This window comes from Bufo bufo, chromosome 9 (genome assembly GCF_905171765.1).
Source record: "Bufo bufo chromosome 9, aBufBuf1.1, whole genome shotgun sequence".
Lineage (NCBI taxonomy): Eukaryota > Metazoa > Chordata > Amphibia > Anura > Bufonidae > Bufo > Bufo bufo.
The window spans coordinates 194,502,008-194,518,413 of record NC_053397.1 but is presented as its reverse complement, the minus strand read 5'-3'; the positions used below and the strand labels follow the sequence as shown (position 1 = coordinate 194,518,413).

Below are 16,406 nucleotides of genomic sequence, written 5' to 3'. Positions count from 1 at the left end.
TGGCGGTGCGCTCCCATTCACAACTATGGGGAGAGCACTTGGTGGTGGCAACCACCTCCCCGCTCCGTTCTCCGTGTAGGTGCGGGTCCCAGAGGTGATACCGCTGCAGGCATTTCTATTTCTCCTATATCTGATGGACATTCTCCTGAAGGCAGTGCATCCATCCTATGAGCACATAGACTCACTCCAATCACACCGTGACGTTCAGCTACAGAACCAACATTCCCCGAGAACAGAAGCGATCATTTTTTCTTGATGGCCCCAATTACCAATATTGGCTTAATGTTCTAGGCTGTAAGAAAAAGGGTAACCTAGCAATATCAGGATATGGATTTTTCCACATATATGAAATAAGTACAGCGGGACTTTAGTCCCTGGGTAATGATCCGTGGGGCTAGGTATAGATATTATTTATTCTATTGGTCTGCATAGAAGTGGCTGGAGAGAGAGTCAGGCTTGGGGAAAGAGCCGAGTAAAACAATGCGAGGCCATTCAGTATGAAAAGTCTTTCAGTTACCGGCTGTAAAGCGTCGGTTTAGTAAGAATTTACACCAAATTCCAGGCACAACAATTAAAGCAGCTCCTGAATATGCTCCGATTCCACACTTTTGAGAGCGGCTGCTTTTCTAACTCTGTGGGAGGGTCAGCTAAGGCCTCATTCACACGAGTGTTGTTTGGGACTGCAATCGAGCCCCATTTTTTGCGGTTCGGATGCGGACTTATTCATTTCAATGGGGCTGCAAAAGAAATGCCTATATATATAAAAAATATATAGGCATTTCTATTATGGGCGCCCCTTCCAGACCACAAAACACGGCGTGGTCGTATACATGTAGCCTAACCCTGTGCAAACTGTAATCTAAGGTCAGCCAGTATCATAGGTACAATGCTGCCGACAAATGTCCTTTAAACCTAATACTTTTGTCAAGAAAAGCTACTCCATTTTTCCTGCTCCATCCTCCTACAGGCGTGAGATTGCGACTTTTTCAAAACCAGCCTCAGTGAAACAGACTTGGGGTACTTTCACACTAGCGTTGTCAGAACTGCCTGCCGGATCCGGAAATCCTTATGCAAACTGATATCATTTGTTTCCGGATCCGTCTGACAAATGGATTGCAATACCGGATCCGTCTCTCTGGTGATATCCGGAAAAACGGATCCGGTATTTATCTTTTTCACAGATTTAAAGGTCTGCGCAGGTGCAGACCGGGAAACTGGATCAGTTTTTCCAGAACACTTGGTACTGGATCCGGCATTAATATATTTCAATGGAAATGAATGCTGGATCCGACAATCAGGCAAGTGTTCCGGAATTTTGGCCGGCCAAAATACCGTAAAAGGGACTGAACTGAAGACATCCTGATGCATACTGAACGGATTGCTTTCCATTCAGAATGTATTAGGATAAAACTGATGCGTTTTTTTCCGGTATTGAGCCCCTATGACGGAAGTCAATACCGGAAAACTTTAACACTAGTGTGAAAGTACCCTTACATAGTTAATCACACTGACTTTCTCACCCATATTTCAAACTGGAGTGAGAAAAGTAAAACTTAAAAAAAAAACAAAAAAAAAAACAAAAAAAAAAACACTGCAACTTTTTGAAGTTAGAATTCTGGAGTGAAGCCATGATAAACCAGGGCGTAAAGCTCTGTTCACATTATGTTCCGAGTCTAAGTTTTTCGAGACTTTTATAGTGATGACCTATCTTCTGGATAGACCATCCATATCTGAACACTGGTGGTTAGACACCCTGGACCCCTACGATCAGCTGTTTGAGAAGGCATCGGCGCTCCTTTGAGCGATGCGGCCTTCACTCAGCTCACCAAGCACAGCGCCACACATTGTATAGAGGCCGTGCCTAGTATCGCAGCTCAGCCCCATTCACTTCAATGAGCCGACTAAGTTTTGAGAAGGCCTCGGCCCTACTGCAAGCGCCAGTGCCTTCTCAAAGAGCTGATTGGCGGGGGCCCCAGGGGTCGGATTTCCACCGATCTGATACTGAGGACCTATCCAATGGACAGATCATCAGTTTAAAATTCTTGAAAAACCCCTTTAATTTCTCAGAAAAGTCAATGGAAACACTCAGCTTAAAGCAAAAACGTGACGTGAACAGGGTCTAAAAGGCAACGGCTTTCTATGAGAACAAGTCTCTAGCAACCAGTCTGTCTTATTTTGTTGGTTTATTGCTGTGGATCCCGCGGCGGAGGAGGCAAAAGGAGTCCAAAAGACTTTGCTTTTCCTCAAGGTTTGTTGGCATTCATAGATAACCTACAAAAACCCTGGGGGAATCTCCACAAGCGTAGTATAATTCACTCCTAAAGTGTGAGATCCTGTGTGGCAGAACTGTTCCGTTGCAGATTTTACCCTTTGTATTTTAAGCCCCATTCACTTTCTTTGTAATCTTCAGCAGATTGCTGACGATTTGCTGAAAACTGTTCCAAAAAAACCCCCCAAAACAATTATGCCACATGTGCTTCCGGCCTGAAGCGCTCGTTCTCCTTTTAAGAGCAGTGCAACTTTTTAGGGTCTGCGCCAATTCCTGCCCCTGAAGTGGAGCATGGACTGTTCCTGGCACATGATGGTTCTTACAACCAGAGCCTTGATCATGTCCTCAACAGAAGCAGCTCTGGGAACTGTTCCACAAAAGCCTAGAAACAAAGCAGAATACTAAGAGGGAGACTTATCATCCAGGTACGCGACTTTTGCAGAGTAAAATAAAATAAAAAAAAACCCGGGTCCGTGACTTTTCAAAAAGCACTGCGCCTAAATATGGGCGCAAGTGGTGTTTCTATGCCACCCTGCCCGATTTCTGAAAATGGGGGATGGTGGTGTGTGGACTGGTCCATTGGCTCCAGCTCATTTCCGGCATAATTGAATGGGCTACTGGAGGAGAGGCATGGATCGGTGGAGGATGGCCTTAATTTATGAAAAGGTGTGCATTTCGTCAAGAGCATCCTCTGGCAGCGCAGGAGGATATCAAGACCGGCGTACAAATGCTGGTCTCTAGAAAATGACTGTCTACATACAGTACTGTGCAAAAGTTTTAAGACCTGCAGCAAAGTAAGAATATTTTCAAAAATTTAAGTATTAATAGTTTAAATTTTTACATGTATTCTGAAGAACGTAAAAAATAAGGAGCCCTGGAAGTGATGATATGGCCCCCACAGAGCCTGGATCTCAATATCAACGAGTCTAACTGGGATTGCATTAAGAGACAGAAGGATTTGAGCAAACCTACATCCACAGAAGACGTGTGGTTATTTCTCCAAGATTTTTGGAACAACCTCTCTGCCGAGTTCCTTCAAAATCTGTGTGCAAGTCTACCTAGAGGAACTGAGGCCGTTTTGAAGGGAACTCGAGGTGACACCAAAATATTAATTAGATTTAGATTTCTCTTTTGTTCACGCACTTTGCATTTTAATTGATAAAAATAAACTACTAAAGTCGCGCTGTAGTTTCATTAAGGGAATGAGTCACCAAAAATGTTGTTTCCTGCCAGTTAAATCCAGATAGTAACACATATCCCTTTTGTCTAATCTGTTTTTATTTTCTGATTGCAGATTTTTTAAATTCTATTTCCTGAACATGACTGTGAGGGCAGGCAGCTCGCCGCATTTAAAGAAAATTGCTTTACAGCAGCTTCATGGGCCATGGACACAATGGTCAGAAGAGGGGACCTCATTGACTTCTATGGTAGAGTTTTCTAGGCGTGCCCTGTGCAGAAGTCATTGTACAAGGAAAGAATAGATTGAGAATGGTGGATCCTGTCTTATCGGTCATTCTAACTGTCATCAGTTATTGTGACCCAAAACCAATACTGAAGCCTACTCCGAGATAAGGTATAATGGAAAGATCTGCACCAGTTCTAGGTTTGTGACCCACAACTGGTTTGGGTTCACAATAACTGATGGAAATAACTGACCCAATAAATGAAGTGTGAACTCACCCTAACCCTGCCTGTAACTATATTACCTCTGTATATAGATAAGCAGATAACTGCAGTAAAGTGATCTCTACAGACCAAGAAGTGGCGGCTATTATTAGGCTTAGTTTCCAGTGTGAAAAATGCAGGGTTATATGGGTTTTGTTTGAATATAGATATTGACATAGAAATTAAAAATAACCACCAAAAACTTTTTAAAAATAGGTTAAACATAAAAACTTTTCTGATGACACATTGCCTTTAAACTTCAGATATGTTTTAAGGACATCTGAAGAGCTTAGATCGGTGCGGGTCTGAGCACTGAGACCCCTACCAATCTCTAGAATGAGGGGAGAGAAGCGTGCATTTAGCATATTCTCTCTCCTCACTGCAGGACAGGAAGAGCGATGGACTCAAGTCTATGGGAGAGTCTCACTCCTTTGTCGTGCTAAGCGCACGCTGCTATCCCCTCATTTAAGAGCTCAGCGGGGGTCTCATTGCTCAGACCCTCACTGATCATATCAAAATTTGGTCAGTAGCAGGAGGACTTGTTTACTGGCAGATTCACCTATTCACTGTGAAGGAGACACAGAGAATTTGTACTGCAGCCCTGGCTTTCTACAGTTCTGGACAGAACATGCAGAACTAGTCTGCTGCGAACCAATGTAATATTAACAAGTGCGGGTGGCGCTGGCACATATTCCGCTTCAGCTCTAGTAATTACAATTGGGTGTTTTCTGCCAGATTCGATGGTTTCTTCCAAGAGAAGGATAGCCATAAGGGTTTGGAAGCCACGCGTAATCCATGGACTTATGTATTGTAGCTTTGCTGATTATGTACGTTAGGGTCCACTTTCATTGACAAATAATCTGTCCGTAACAAGCATCAACTGACAATCCAGCAAGTCGATTCACACTCCGTTACAATCTTCAAAGTATGGATGGTGTGTCCCTATACAGTTTGCATTATTGTGGGCAGTATGTTCCCTGTTTTTATGGGGTGATGCGTCACAATGATTTTATACCCACATAAAATATTCCATGGGCAACGATTAGGAGGAACGATCATTTGGCACAGTTATCACCCTGTGTAAATGGGCCCTTAAAGGGAACCTGTCACTGGGATTTTGTGTATAGAGCTGAGGACATGGGCTGCTAGATGGCCGTTAGCACATCCGCAATACCCAGTCCTTATAGCTCTTTGTGCTTTTATTGTGTCAAAAGAACGATTTGATACATATGCAAATTTCCCTGAGACGAGTCCAGTCCCTGAGACGAGTCCAGTCCCTGAGACGAGTCCAGTCCCTGAGACGAGTCCAGTCCCTGAGACGAGTCCAGTCCCTGAGACGAGTCCAGTCCCTGAGACGAGTCCAGCACCGCCCCGCATCCTCAGAATCTCCTCCTTGCTCCCCGACGTCAGAAAGCTATGGCGCCGTAATCTCGAGATGCGCGAGCTAGCGCATGCGCAGTTCGTTCCCTGAGGCTGATGCCAGCACAGGGAAGGCACACTATGACGACACTGCGCATGTGCTAGCTCACGCATCGCAAGATTACGGCGCTCTAGCTTTACATGCAATTATCACCTCTGGTGTATGGGAACGCTTCTGCGATGGCTCATCCCTATTCATTCATTGTTTCTGAGCAGAAGATACCAACATACTGCCCAGAAACAATGATTTTGCATCAATGATTCTTTCACCCAATGAACAAGTGCTTGCTCGATCATCAGGTGATCGGTGGCATCTTTACACCGGGAATGAGCATCCTAGGGACACTCCATCCTGATAATTGCCCTGATCATCGGCCCATGTACAGAGGTCTTAAAAGGGGTTCTCCAGGAATTAAGAAAATTAAAATACTTATTATAATAAAGTAATATTTATGTTACCAAAATACCTTTCATTAGTTATAATGGCTCGCTTTGCCTGGGGAGCAATCATTAGGAGAAATAAAATGGCTGCCGTTCTATTAGTACACACAAAACCTGTCCTAATTCCATAGGAGGACAAGTTACTACAGAGCATTGAGCTAAAGAGCTGCCTCATCCTCCCTCTCTGCTTTTCAGGGATTATCATCCTGAATACAGTTTAATAAGATCTTCAGCTGAATCTCTGTAGGAATAGAGCTCCCGAGGAGACGAAGTACAGAGAGGAGGTGGGGATGCGGTAATGAGCAGCACTTGTATGTAGTCTCTATTACCACATTACATGTCCTGTCCATCCACTCTGTACTTCATGTCTCCTCATGAACTCCATTCCCACAGAGATTCAGCTGAAGATCATATTAAACTGTATTCAGGATCATAATCCCTGACAAGTAGAGCAGAGAGGAGGATGAGGCAGATCTTTAGCTCAGTGTTGTGAAGTAACTTGTGCTCCTGTATGATTAGGACAGGTTATGTGTGTACCAATAGGATGGCAGCTATTTTATTTCTCCTAATGATTTCTCTCTAGCCAATACAAGCCATTATAAGTAATAAAAGGAATTTGGGAATATATTTATAATGAGGTAATATTTAAGTATTTTCATTTTCTTAATTCCCAGAGAACCCCTTTAAGTGTACATTGTCTAAATATTAGACTGGGTTGGTAAATCTACACGCTCTTGATTTTCACCTAGTATTCTCACACAAATAGCTCAAGTTCACCTATACAGAACATATGACAGTACACAGCACGGGATCCTTATACCAGCATTCATAACGGTTGTAGAATGTCTGGCAGAGCTGAACACGAGTCTGTAGACTCTGTTCTTCTGCAAATGTCAGCCGCTAGCTGGCTGTACAGGCAGATATCCCTGCTGGGGACCACAACGCTGATTACTAATAAATCACCTCTTATTTCCCTGTTGCCTGTTTTGCTATAAATTAACTTGAAAAGGGCTTGCGAACGCTTTCCAAAGCCAGTCGGCTAAGACATAGCAATTTTAGCTTCTATTCCGCTAGATCTGCCGTGTATAAGGGCTGTGATGTATACGGTCTTTCTTCATAGAAGGGGGGAGCGGCAAGGTGAAAAGTTTAACCAGCAGAGACAAAAAAGATTGATGGAAGTGTGACTCAGCCTCCACCCGATTACACTGCAGATCACTCTACTTAATCAAGTCTTTTTATCCCATGAACATCTTAATATCTATGAAATATGGAGCACATAAATACATAACTATTCTGTATTGGTAGGAAAAAAATAAATCAATCTCGTTACATACAAGAACTGCAATGGTGCGGAGGGGACCTCAATGCTAAAAGAAGACATCCCGCCTAGTGACAGTTCATTCTACCAAACCACACTCTAATCGTGGACTGGAGAGTCCTGGAATTTTTTTGCCCCTTCTCCTTTTTCTTGAAGAAAAAAAAAAAAGGGTGGCACCATGCAAATCGCCCACTACTTAGTCTTTTGCCAATTTTGTAGTATGGTGGAGAAGCAAATGTGGGCCTAGATTTCAAAAACCTCTCTCCCAGGGCCGACAAGGTGGCTGTCTTCATGATAAAGCTGGCCACACAAATAACATGAACATGCAGATTATGGTAGGACCAGCCGACCATCTGATGTGTATAGGGGCCTCCCGACTCACCCCTGACCATGCAGATGTCTGAAGAAAAGGACTGGGCAGTTGGGTTTCAATTCCCTAGTTCTCGAGCAGAAAAACCGCATTGAGAGCACTCTGGCAGTGGATTACTCCCCTCTTCCCAATTACTACATATGCATGCTCAGCAGAGCCAGGCATGCTTGTGGATGGGAAGAATAGTGTTCAGCAGACAGTAATCTGATGTCTACAGCCTGCCTTACTGTTCCCTTTCACATTAATGCACAACGGTCACAAACATGATGCCCAATATTTTACTCTGCCGTGCAGACTATAAAGTTAAATGTCAGGGAGAAAAATCCTCATGCACAGTAAACATGATTGACTGAACCTACATATAAATGTAAGCCTTGCATGCTTCTATGTTCGGTTCATTCTACAGGAAGCACAACGGCCCCAAGGACATGTCCGATTCTCACGCTTGCGTACAGCTCATTATTGCGAGGGTCCCTGCAGAGAGACACCGCAAACAACCCATGGCCTGAGTGGTGACAGGTGTATGAACGGCTCAGCGGTCACGTGCTAATCATGGACATGTCCCCACTGAAGCTATCGACTGGCCGGCCATGGTCACGTGCATGTATACGACATTATTATTAAAGCGCCATTCCTTCCATAGCGCTGTACATATGATAAGCGGTGCACATACATAATACAGACAATTGCACTAATCATAAACAAGACTAGTTACAAACTGGTACAGAAGGAGAGAGGGCCCTGCCCGTGAGGGCTTACAATCTACATGATATCACCACTTGTGGTTTGGCAGGGACAGAAGTCACAACGCTGCAACTGGGACATTAAGAAGGAGAGTGCAATAATTTTTTTTTTATTATTCCTTTTACATGTGCATAGCCCCTTTAAAACATCATGTTTTATCTGCCTGTCCTATTGAGGGCCATACAAAGAGGTATTGATGACCAAAGGTAACGTACAAGCCCAAATGTGTGCACAATCACAATCTTTTCCCATATAAGTCAAGCACATATAATACAGATATAAAAAATGCCCTGGAAAATGAATCTTTTACTTAAGTCAAAAAAATCGACGTCATCGAAACGTACTTGCTGGAGTCATTGGGGCGTATCGCGGCATGCTAGGAGTCATTCCCCTTAACCTGCCATCTCCTTTACTCCCTGATGTCAGCGCCTGGTCACAGAAGACCTCATGAATGACTCCATGACACCCTGCGTACAGTGGCACGCCTCAATGACTCCAGCAAGCATGTTTTGATGACGTCGGTAAACTTTCAAAGTCGATTTTTCCCAATAACCCCTTCATTGTGAGCTAGTTTCTGAAAGCTCGCAGCTGGGACAGTGGGGGCATGTAAATAGTTCCATACCCCTGGTCTGATGACAGGTTCCCTTTAAAAAAAAAAAATGAATCAGACCCTGAAAACCACAAGGGAATATTCACAAATTCCCGTTCAGAAGCATAACATCCTACGGCAGCCGAGCATCTAATTATTTTTCCTCTTTTAACCACTTCTCGAGGTTTTCATGCATGTTAAAAAAAAAAAAAAAAAAAAAAAAGCCCTAATTCATTAAAACAATGCCTGCGTGCGGATGCTTTCGCTCCACCATCCCAGCCTGCAGTTGCATTAACCTTCACCTCGGCTCATTTTCTGCCTGCAGTTTCTTTATCTGGATCTACTGGTTGATTGCAGCTCTGATATTACTTCTTTGGTACTTCTCGTAGTTGCATCGCACCCTCCCCTCGTTCTCAATTGCCTTATCTGCAGTAATGAACTCTTTCAGACAAACAGCCGGCAATTTGCTCGGCTTTATCCTAGCCAGTACCAGGGACAGAGAAGAAATTAATATGCAGAGTCATATCCGGCATTGTGCACGAACACCTTTTGTATTGTTTTAAAAAAAAAAGAGCTGCTGCAAGCGGCGGAGCAAAAAAAAAATAAAAATCATACAAAACAAGAAATAGTGATTCCTCTCAGCATTCATTAACCCCAAACTGATCTAAAATTCTATACGGCGGCAGGAATGGGGTTGGCACATTGAACAGTCCTCACTGCATTGGTTTCCTTTGTTTTGCAGGGCTCCCTGAACCCCTCCATTGATATAAGACGCTGCGGTAAGAATATACCGAAGGTCAGAGAAGAACATGGAGGTGGAAGAGAATCTTTTTCCTAGATACAATGGAATCAGTTATGCATTTACGAAGGGTCAGCGGTGAGATGGTCTAAGAGGAGGATAATAATGCTTTCAGCTGAAGAGCTACAGAAATACTGACGGATCTTAAAAAAAAAAAATCTTATAAAAAGATTCTTATTGATTGAATAGAACCATATTCAGCTGCTTTAAACCTGTGCGAGTCTTTCCCCGGGAGTCTCCTGTCTTCTTTATCTTGCTTCCACAAGCATCCATATTGTCTAACTCATTATTTTGCAGGATGCAATACAATAACTAGCAGGCCGAGTCTGCTACCTGGAGTTTCTACCCTACAGCCTCACCTGACAGTTCACCATGTGGCGGCACTTTAATGAATAATAGGCCACGTCATTACGATCTTTCTGAATGAAACACATGATGCAATCATAAAGGAAACCTGTCACCAGGATTTTGTGCATAGAGCTGGGGACATGGGCTGCTAGATGGCCGCTAGCTCATCTGCAATACCCAGTCCCCATAGCTCTCTGCGCTTTTATTGTGTTAAAAAACTGTTTTGATCCATATGCAAATGACCTGATATGAGTCCTGTATCCGGAGAGGAGTCCAGCGGAAAGGAGCCCAGCACCGCCCGGCGTCCTCCGAATCTCCTCCTTGCTGACGTCACAGAGCTGGAGCGCCGAAATCTCGCGATGCGCGAGCTAGCGCATGCGTAGTTCGTTCCCTGTGCTGATGCCAGTACAGGGAATGAACATGATGCCGACACTGCACATGCGCTAGCTCGAGCATCGCGAGATTTCGGCGCTCCAGCTCTGTGACGTCAGCCAGCAAGGAGGAGATTCGGAGGACGCGGGGCGGTGCTGGGCTCCTTTCCGCTTGACTCATCTCCGGATACAGGACTCATATCAGGTTCATTTGCATATGGATCAAAACAGTTTTTTAACACAATAAAAGAGCAGAGAGCTACGGGGACTGGGTATTGCAGATGGGCTGCTAGATGGCCGCTAGCACATGTCCCCAGCTCTATGCACAAAATCCTGGTGACAGGTTTCCTTTAAGAACAATACAAAGCCCTACAGTAATAAAAACAGTTTGATATCTTACTTTTAGGGTCCATTACCACATCCGTAAATCTGCAAAACATGGACACCGGCCATGTGCGTTCTGCATTTCGCGGCAGGCCCTGTGATAGAAATGACTATTCTGAAGACAAGAATTGGACACGCTCTATCTTTTTTACGGGGAACTAACACAGTGTGCTGTCCGCATCTTTTGCAACCTCATTGAAATGAATGGGTCCGCACCAGTTCCGCAAAATTCGGGACCCATTCATACGGACGTGTTAATGGACCCTTATGGCAAGATATGACAAACGGAAAATGAAGGCCGAAGGCCTGAGGTCGAAAGGAAAATCAGAACAGTAAAGGGGGCCTAACACATTAGATAGCCGTGCTATCCCTCCAGACTCCCTTTATACACATGCATCAGGTCAAGTGCGAAAGTATTCTCAATGGGGTTATAGGAGTAAAGCTGGATTTAGAAAGCCCAGTCTAAACAGCACTTTGACGCTCAGGAGTATGTAAATCCAAGGCTTCACCTCCACTGAAGGAGTAACTGGTTGTCGGGAAGGAACGCTACCTTCCTGACAATCTGCTGCTCATCTGATAGTCTACAGGCATCTTTAGTCACTGCCAGCAACCTCTGGCAGCAGCTTCGCTCTCTTGAAAACAAAAGGATGAGGCATATTGAAATCCAGCATGCCCAGCCCTTCCTTTTCTGACATCTGCCGTCAGGAAATGCAGGGACAAAATCATATGTTTTCAATGGTCACCGGCTCCCACGGCAATCAGCTGGATCAGCAGACGTTCGTCTAACATTAATGGCCACCAGACTCTCTATAAGAATACACAACTACTACTATTAAATTCAGGTAGGATATAGATATTATTGTACTGGGTCATTTGGAAGCAAACAAGGTCTTCATGACAACATCCCAGATATCAGAAGGTGACGTGCGGTCAGCAAAACTTCTCAGTGGTGTAGTTCAGGTTTTGTGAATTCAAGTGAATGGGAGCTGAGCTGCAATAACCCGGCTCGGCCACTACACAGTGGATGGAGCTGTTCGCTTTCAGCTACATCCACTGTACATTTCCCAGCACCTGCTTAGAATGGCTGATCAGTGTGGGTGCCATGTGTATGACCACCAACCATCTAATACTGATGACCTTTCCAGAGGATCAATCATCAATATCTAGGACCTGGACAACCCCTTTAAATCCTAGACTTCTCTCATTTGATGAAACAAAGTTATGGAAATGCAATCATGTTTGTAAATTAGTCTTACCCCATCAGGAAGAGCCCTCCAACACACAGCGCTCACAAACTCATTGGTGTCGTCTTCTTTGCGATCTTTGTCCAATACACTCTTAACAGTGTCAAACTTGAAAGTCAGAAGGGTTTTTGAGAGACCCTTATAGTACAGGTAGAGGGAGTTGTTCTCGCTTCCTACAGTAGAATAATGAACAGATATATAATCAGTCCTAACGGTGAGGACACAGCGAACCAAACATCATAATAGGATATAGGATGAGGAAGGACAGACTCCATTTCATAGAGAACGTACATGGCCGTCCACTCATAACTTGTGTAAAGAAAACGCAGGACTACAGAGGAGCAAACCCTGACTATTTCCAGGTCGTTTCCATTGAAAATACAAGGTTAAAGGGTTTGTCTGACAGACGCAATGTCATTTTACATAGAAGCCGGCCTGTCGTTCAGTTAAGGTCCACGATTCAGTGCATGTATAGGCTGTGCGTTTTTTCTGTTCTCGACCACAGAAGAGGGTACAAATAGGGTAGGCGGGAGTTTTTGCCTAGCCCACCTTTAAGCTTCATTCACATGTTTGTATGAACCGTTTTGGACTGAGCTCTGTACTAAAATAGGTGGAACACAGGGTAGATTTAGAGGTGGTGATGCTCAGTGCATTTGGGAAGTCGTCAGACTCTTTTTCCATTTGGTTATTTTGCGGCCTTGTGCTAAAATAAAAACAATATGAAGTTTTCCCCCATCAATCTGCACTCAGTACCCCATAATAACAAACTGAAATCAGAATTTTTGCTAATTTATTGAAAAAAGAAAAACTAAAACTTGCATTGACTTACGGATTCAGACCCTTTACTTAGGACTTAGTTGAAGCACCTGGCAGTGATTGCAGCGTCCAGTCAGCTTGGGTACGATGCTACAAGGTTTGCACACAAGGATTTGGGTATTTTCTGCCATTCTTCTCTGCAGATCCTCTAAAGCAGGAATGGCCAACCGGCGGCCCTCCAGCTGTTGTAAAACTACAACTGCCACATGCCCTGCTGTAGGCTGATAGCTGTAGGCAGCCTGGGCATTCTGGGAGTTGTAGTTTTGCAACAGCTGGAGAGCCGCAGATTGGTAAATTCTGCTCTAAAGCTCTGTCAGGTTGGATGGGGACCGTTGGTTGACAGCCATATTCAGGTCTCTCCAGAAATGTTCGATTGGGTTCAAGTCAGGGCTCTGGGTGGGCCACTCAAGGACATTCACAGAGTTGTCCCCAAGCCACTCCTGTGTTGTCTTGGCTGTGTGCTTAGGATCATTGTCTTGATGGACCACCATGCTTCACTGTAAGGATGGTATTGGGCAGGTGATGAGCAGTGCCTGGATTATTAGTCACCTCGCTTATCAAGGCCCTTTACCCCGATTACTTAGATTGGTGGGGCGGTCAGCTCTAGGGAATTATGGAGGCCACTGTGCTCTTGGAACATTTCAGTGCAGCGGATATTTTTTGTACTCTTCTCCAAATCTTTGCCTCCACACAATCCTTTCTCTGGGCTCTACAGGCAGTTCTTTCCTCCTCATGGCTTGGTTTTTGCTCCGATATGCATTGTAAGCTGTGGGACCTTAAATAGACAGAGCCGTCTCTTTCCAGGTCATGTCCAATAAACTGAATTTATCAAAGGTGACCTCCAATCAAGAGAGAAATGGGAGGCCCCAGTGATACATTTCAAATGTCAAAGCAAAGGGTGTGACCAATACGAAATTACTACTTTTTTCTTTTTAATAAAAGTTTTCTAAATTTCTGTTTTTATTTTGTCATTATATGGGGTATTGAGCGCAGAAAACAATTTTGACATAACAAAATGTTCAAAAAAGTGAAAGGGTCTTAAAGGGAACCTGTCATCAACTTTATGCTGACCGTACATGGTTATTAATGAATTCCTGCTCTCCCTGCCCACCTGCTGATGACTGACAGTCTTCTACCTAGTTTTCTCTCTTTCTCTCTAGTAGAGAACTGCCAATCATCAGCAGGAGATTATGAATAACCAGGACTCTTCTCAGGTAGATTTGACTCTTTTCAAGGCCTGGGCTGCAATGATTATGATGCTGGTTCTCAGCAACCATTCACTTTTAGCTGATGTGTGACACACCGCTGACATCAGCATTTCTATCACTACTTTATACTGCCCTCAGTACAGTCAGCATAAAGTTGATGACAGGTTCCCTTTAAGACTTTCTGAATGCATTGTATACACGTGTGTTCATTACCATAAATGTAGGGCCAGTTACCGAAAGTGTTCTCAATGGAAAACTGCATCCCTAATTCAAGGGGTCGGCTCTCAAACAAAATTTGTTATCCATAGGACAGGTGATTACTTTATGATCGCTGGGGGACAAAATGCTGGCGCACTAGCTGTCATGAGAGTACCCAAGGGAAACACCACCCCGAGCATAAGAGGGAAGGGGGAACAGGGAATCAGGCCTGAGAACTAGGGAAGGAAGATGGACACCTCCTAGTAAACCCTAACCAAAATCCTGACTGACTACCAGTATGAACAGACCCCAGAGGCAGATACCTAGAGTCCTATCTAGCCCTATAGGACCCTGGTACTAATGGCAGGGACGAGACTACCTCTTCCTCCAAAAGGAAGGACAAATATGAGTCTCCTTCAGGCCTAATACAAACAATAGGGAAATGCAACACACAGACCCAAACAAAATACAAAAGGGAAAGGAAAGACTTAACTTCAAAAAGGCTATGGAAGCACCAGGAACTCTGCCGAGATCCACACACCAGCAACCATAACTGAAACTGAAGCTATAAACCGGACAGCATTGTGGGAGAAGCAACAATAAATAAGGAAGGTTAAATGACCACATTAGCAACACCTGGAGGCAAGGGGTGTGTGGCCATTACCAGAAACAACACAGACGCCTATTTATCCACAAGGAAAACCTGTCAGATCAAACCACGTGTTGCCAGTCTCACCGATTTCCTGCCACTCACTGTCACGGAAATGTCCGTGACACCAAGTTCCCTTATGTGAATGAAGCGGTAGTGTGAATGTATAAGCACTATGTCACGCACTGTCTATAAGTACAGCAACCGCTATCTCGATAAGTCCCATAGAAGTAAATGGACTCCCATTCATACAGGACCACTCGGGGGACACTGTACTTTTGATTGCCAGGTCCTAACGATAAGATCCCCAGCAAACTACTTTTTATCACCTATTTTGTGGTTACGTGATAAATGTAGATCGAGGGCCAACCACTTAGGTCAACTGTCAAAAAAAAATGAAAACAAAGGGCTGGTATGAGGCATGCTCCTGAAAAGAAAAAAAATAAGCCAGCAACCATTACTATGAATACCAATAATGCAAATGCAGGACGAACATCAGAAACCACACTGCAAGAATAAGGCCATTCAGAACATAATCCGTGATAACTGCGATGGAAAGACATAAAACAGTACTGACCACAGGCAATATAATCTCCATTAGACGCCAAACCAACAAAATTCTTCTCATTAATGTGACCCTTGAAGGAGCGTAGGCAATGTGGTCTGGTGACGTTCCACAACTTCAGCTGACTGTCTGTTGACCTGAGGAAAACAGGAGACTGAGCAGGGAATATCTTGAGAGCACATGAAGAACAGTATAGACAAGCAACAAGCGACTTAAAGGGGTTGTCCCACGAAAAATATTCTCAATGGGTCCATGTGAGGTACAGAGCTGGTTCTAGCTTTGTTAGAAAAAGATTGTCATGATGTCTGATTTTAATTTTTTTCATTAGTCAGTTATTTTTTTTTAACTCCTGACCAATCCTCTGGATAGGACATAAGTATCTGATTGGTGGGGGTCTGACACCCGGCCATGTGACCGATGATTGTGACGTCACATGGCTTAAAGATGTGAGAAGGCTACGGTGCTACAGCGAGCGCGGGCGCCTTCTCAAACAGCTGATTGGCAGGGGTCACTGATAAGATATTGATGACCTATCTATTATCTATACCAAGATGCAGGGACGCAAGGAATTTTTGGGACCTCCATAAAAAGCTAGAGCTAATAACTTCAAAGAACGTCCAACATTCTGCAGGATCCCTCCTGTCCACACACTAAACAAACAGTTCACCGATTTCAATAGGCACCATTTATTCCGCAGCACCACCACAGGTGAATTGAACAGTTGTTCTTTATGATCATACATCATATCGAGGCAGATTTGTCAGTCTGGGGTCTGGAGATGTTGTCTGACCACCACAGAAGGGAGCTGAAATAGCAGCCATTTCTGTCACCTTTGGAAAGCACGGACAGAACTAACCGGGACACGATTGATTCCATTCTTAAAAGGGATTTTTCAACCTCATGTATTTTCAATCCTAAAACAGGCCACTTACGTTGACCTAAAATAACAAAAGGAGGAAGGCTACTTTCACATCTGCCTTTTTGCTGGATCCGTCATGGATCAGCAAAA

General features: G+C 44.1%; 1 protein-coding gene across 3 annotated transcripts in view; it reads right to left on the bottom strand.

Moving 5' to 3' along the window:
- The window catches only part of COP1 (COP1 E3 ubiquitin ligase), a 203,162-nt gene that overhangs the window by 32,036 nt on the left and 154,720 nt on the right, over window positions 1–16,406 (bottom strand). For all 3 annotated transcript variants that reach the window (XM_040407024.1, XM_040407023.1, XM_040407025.1), the window contains 2 exons: window positions 15,410–15,534; window positions 11,974–12,134 (listed from right to left, as the gene is read on the bottom strand). In XM_040407024.1, coding sequence (XP_040262958.1) covers window positions 11,974–12,134; window positions 15,410–15,534 — 286 coding nt within the window. The remainder of the gene's footprint in view (window positions 1–11,973; window positions 12,135–15,409; window positions 15,535–16,406) is intronic.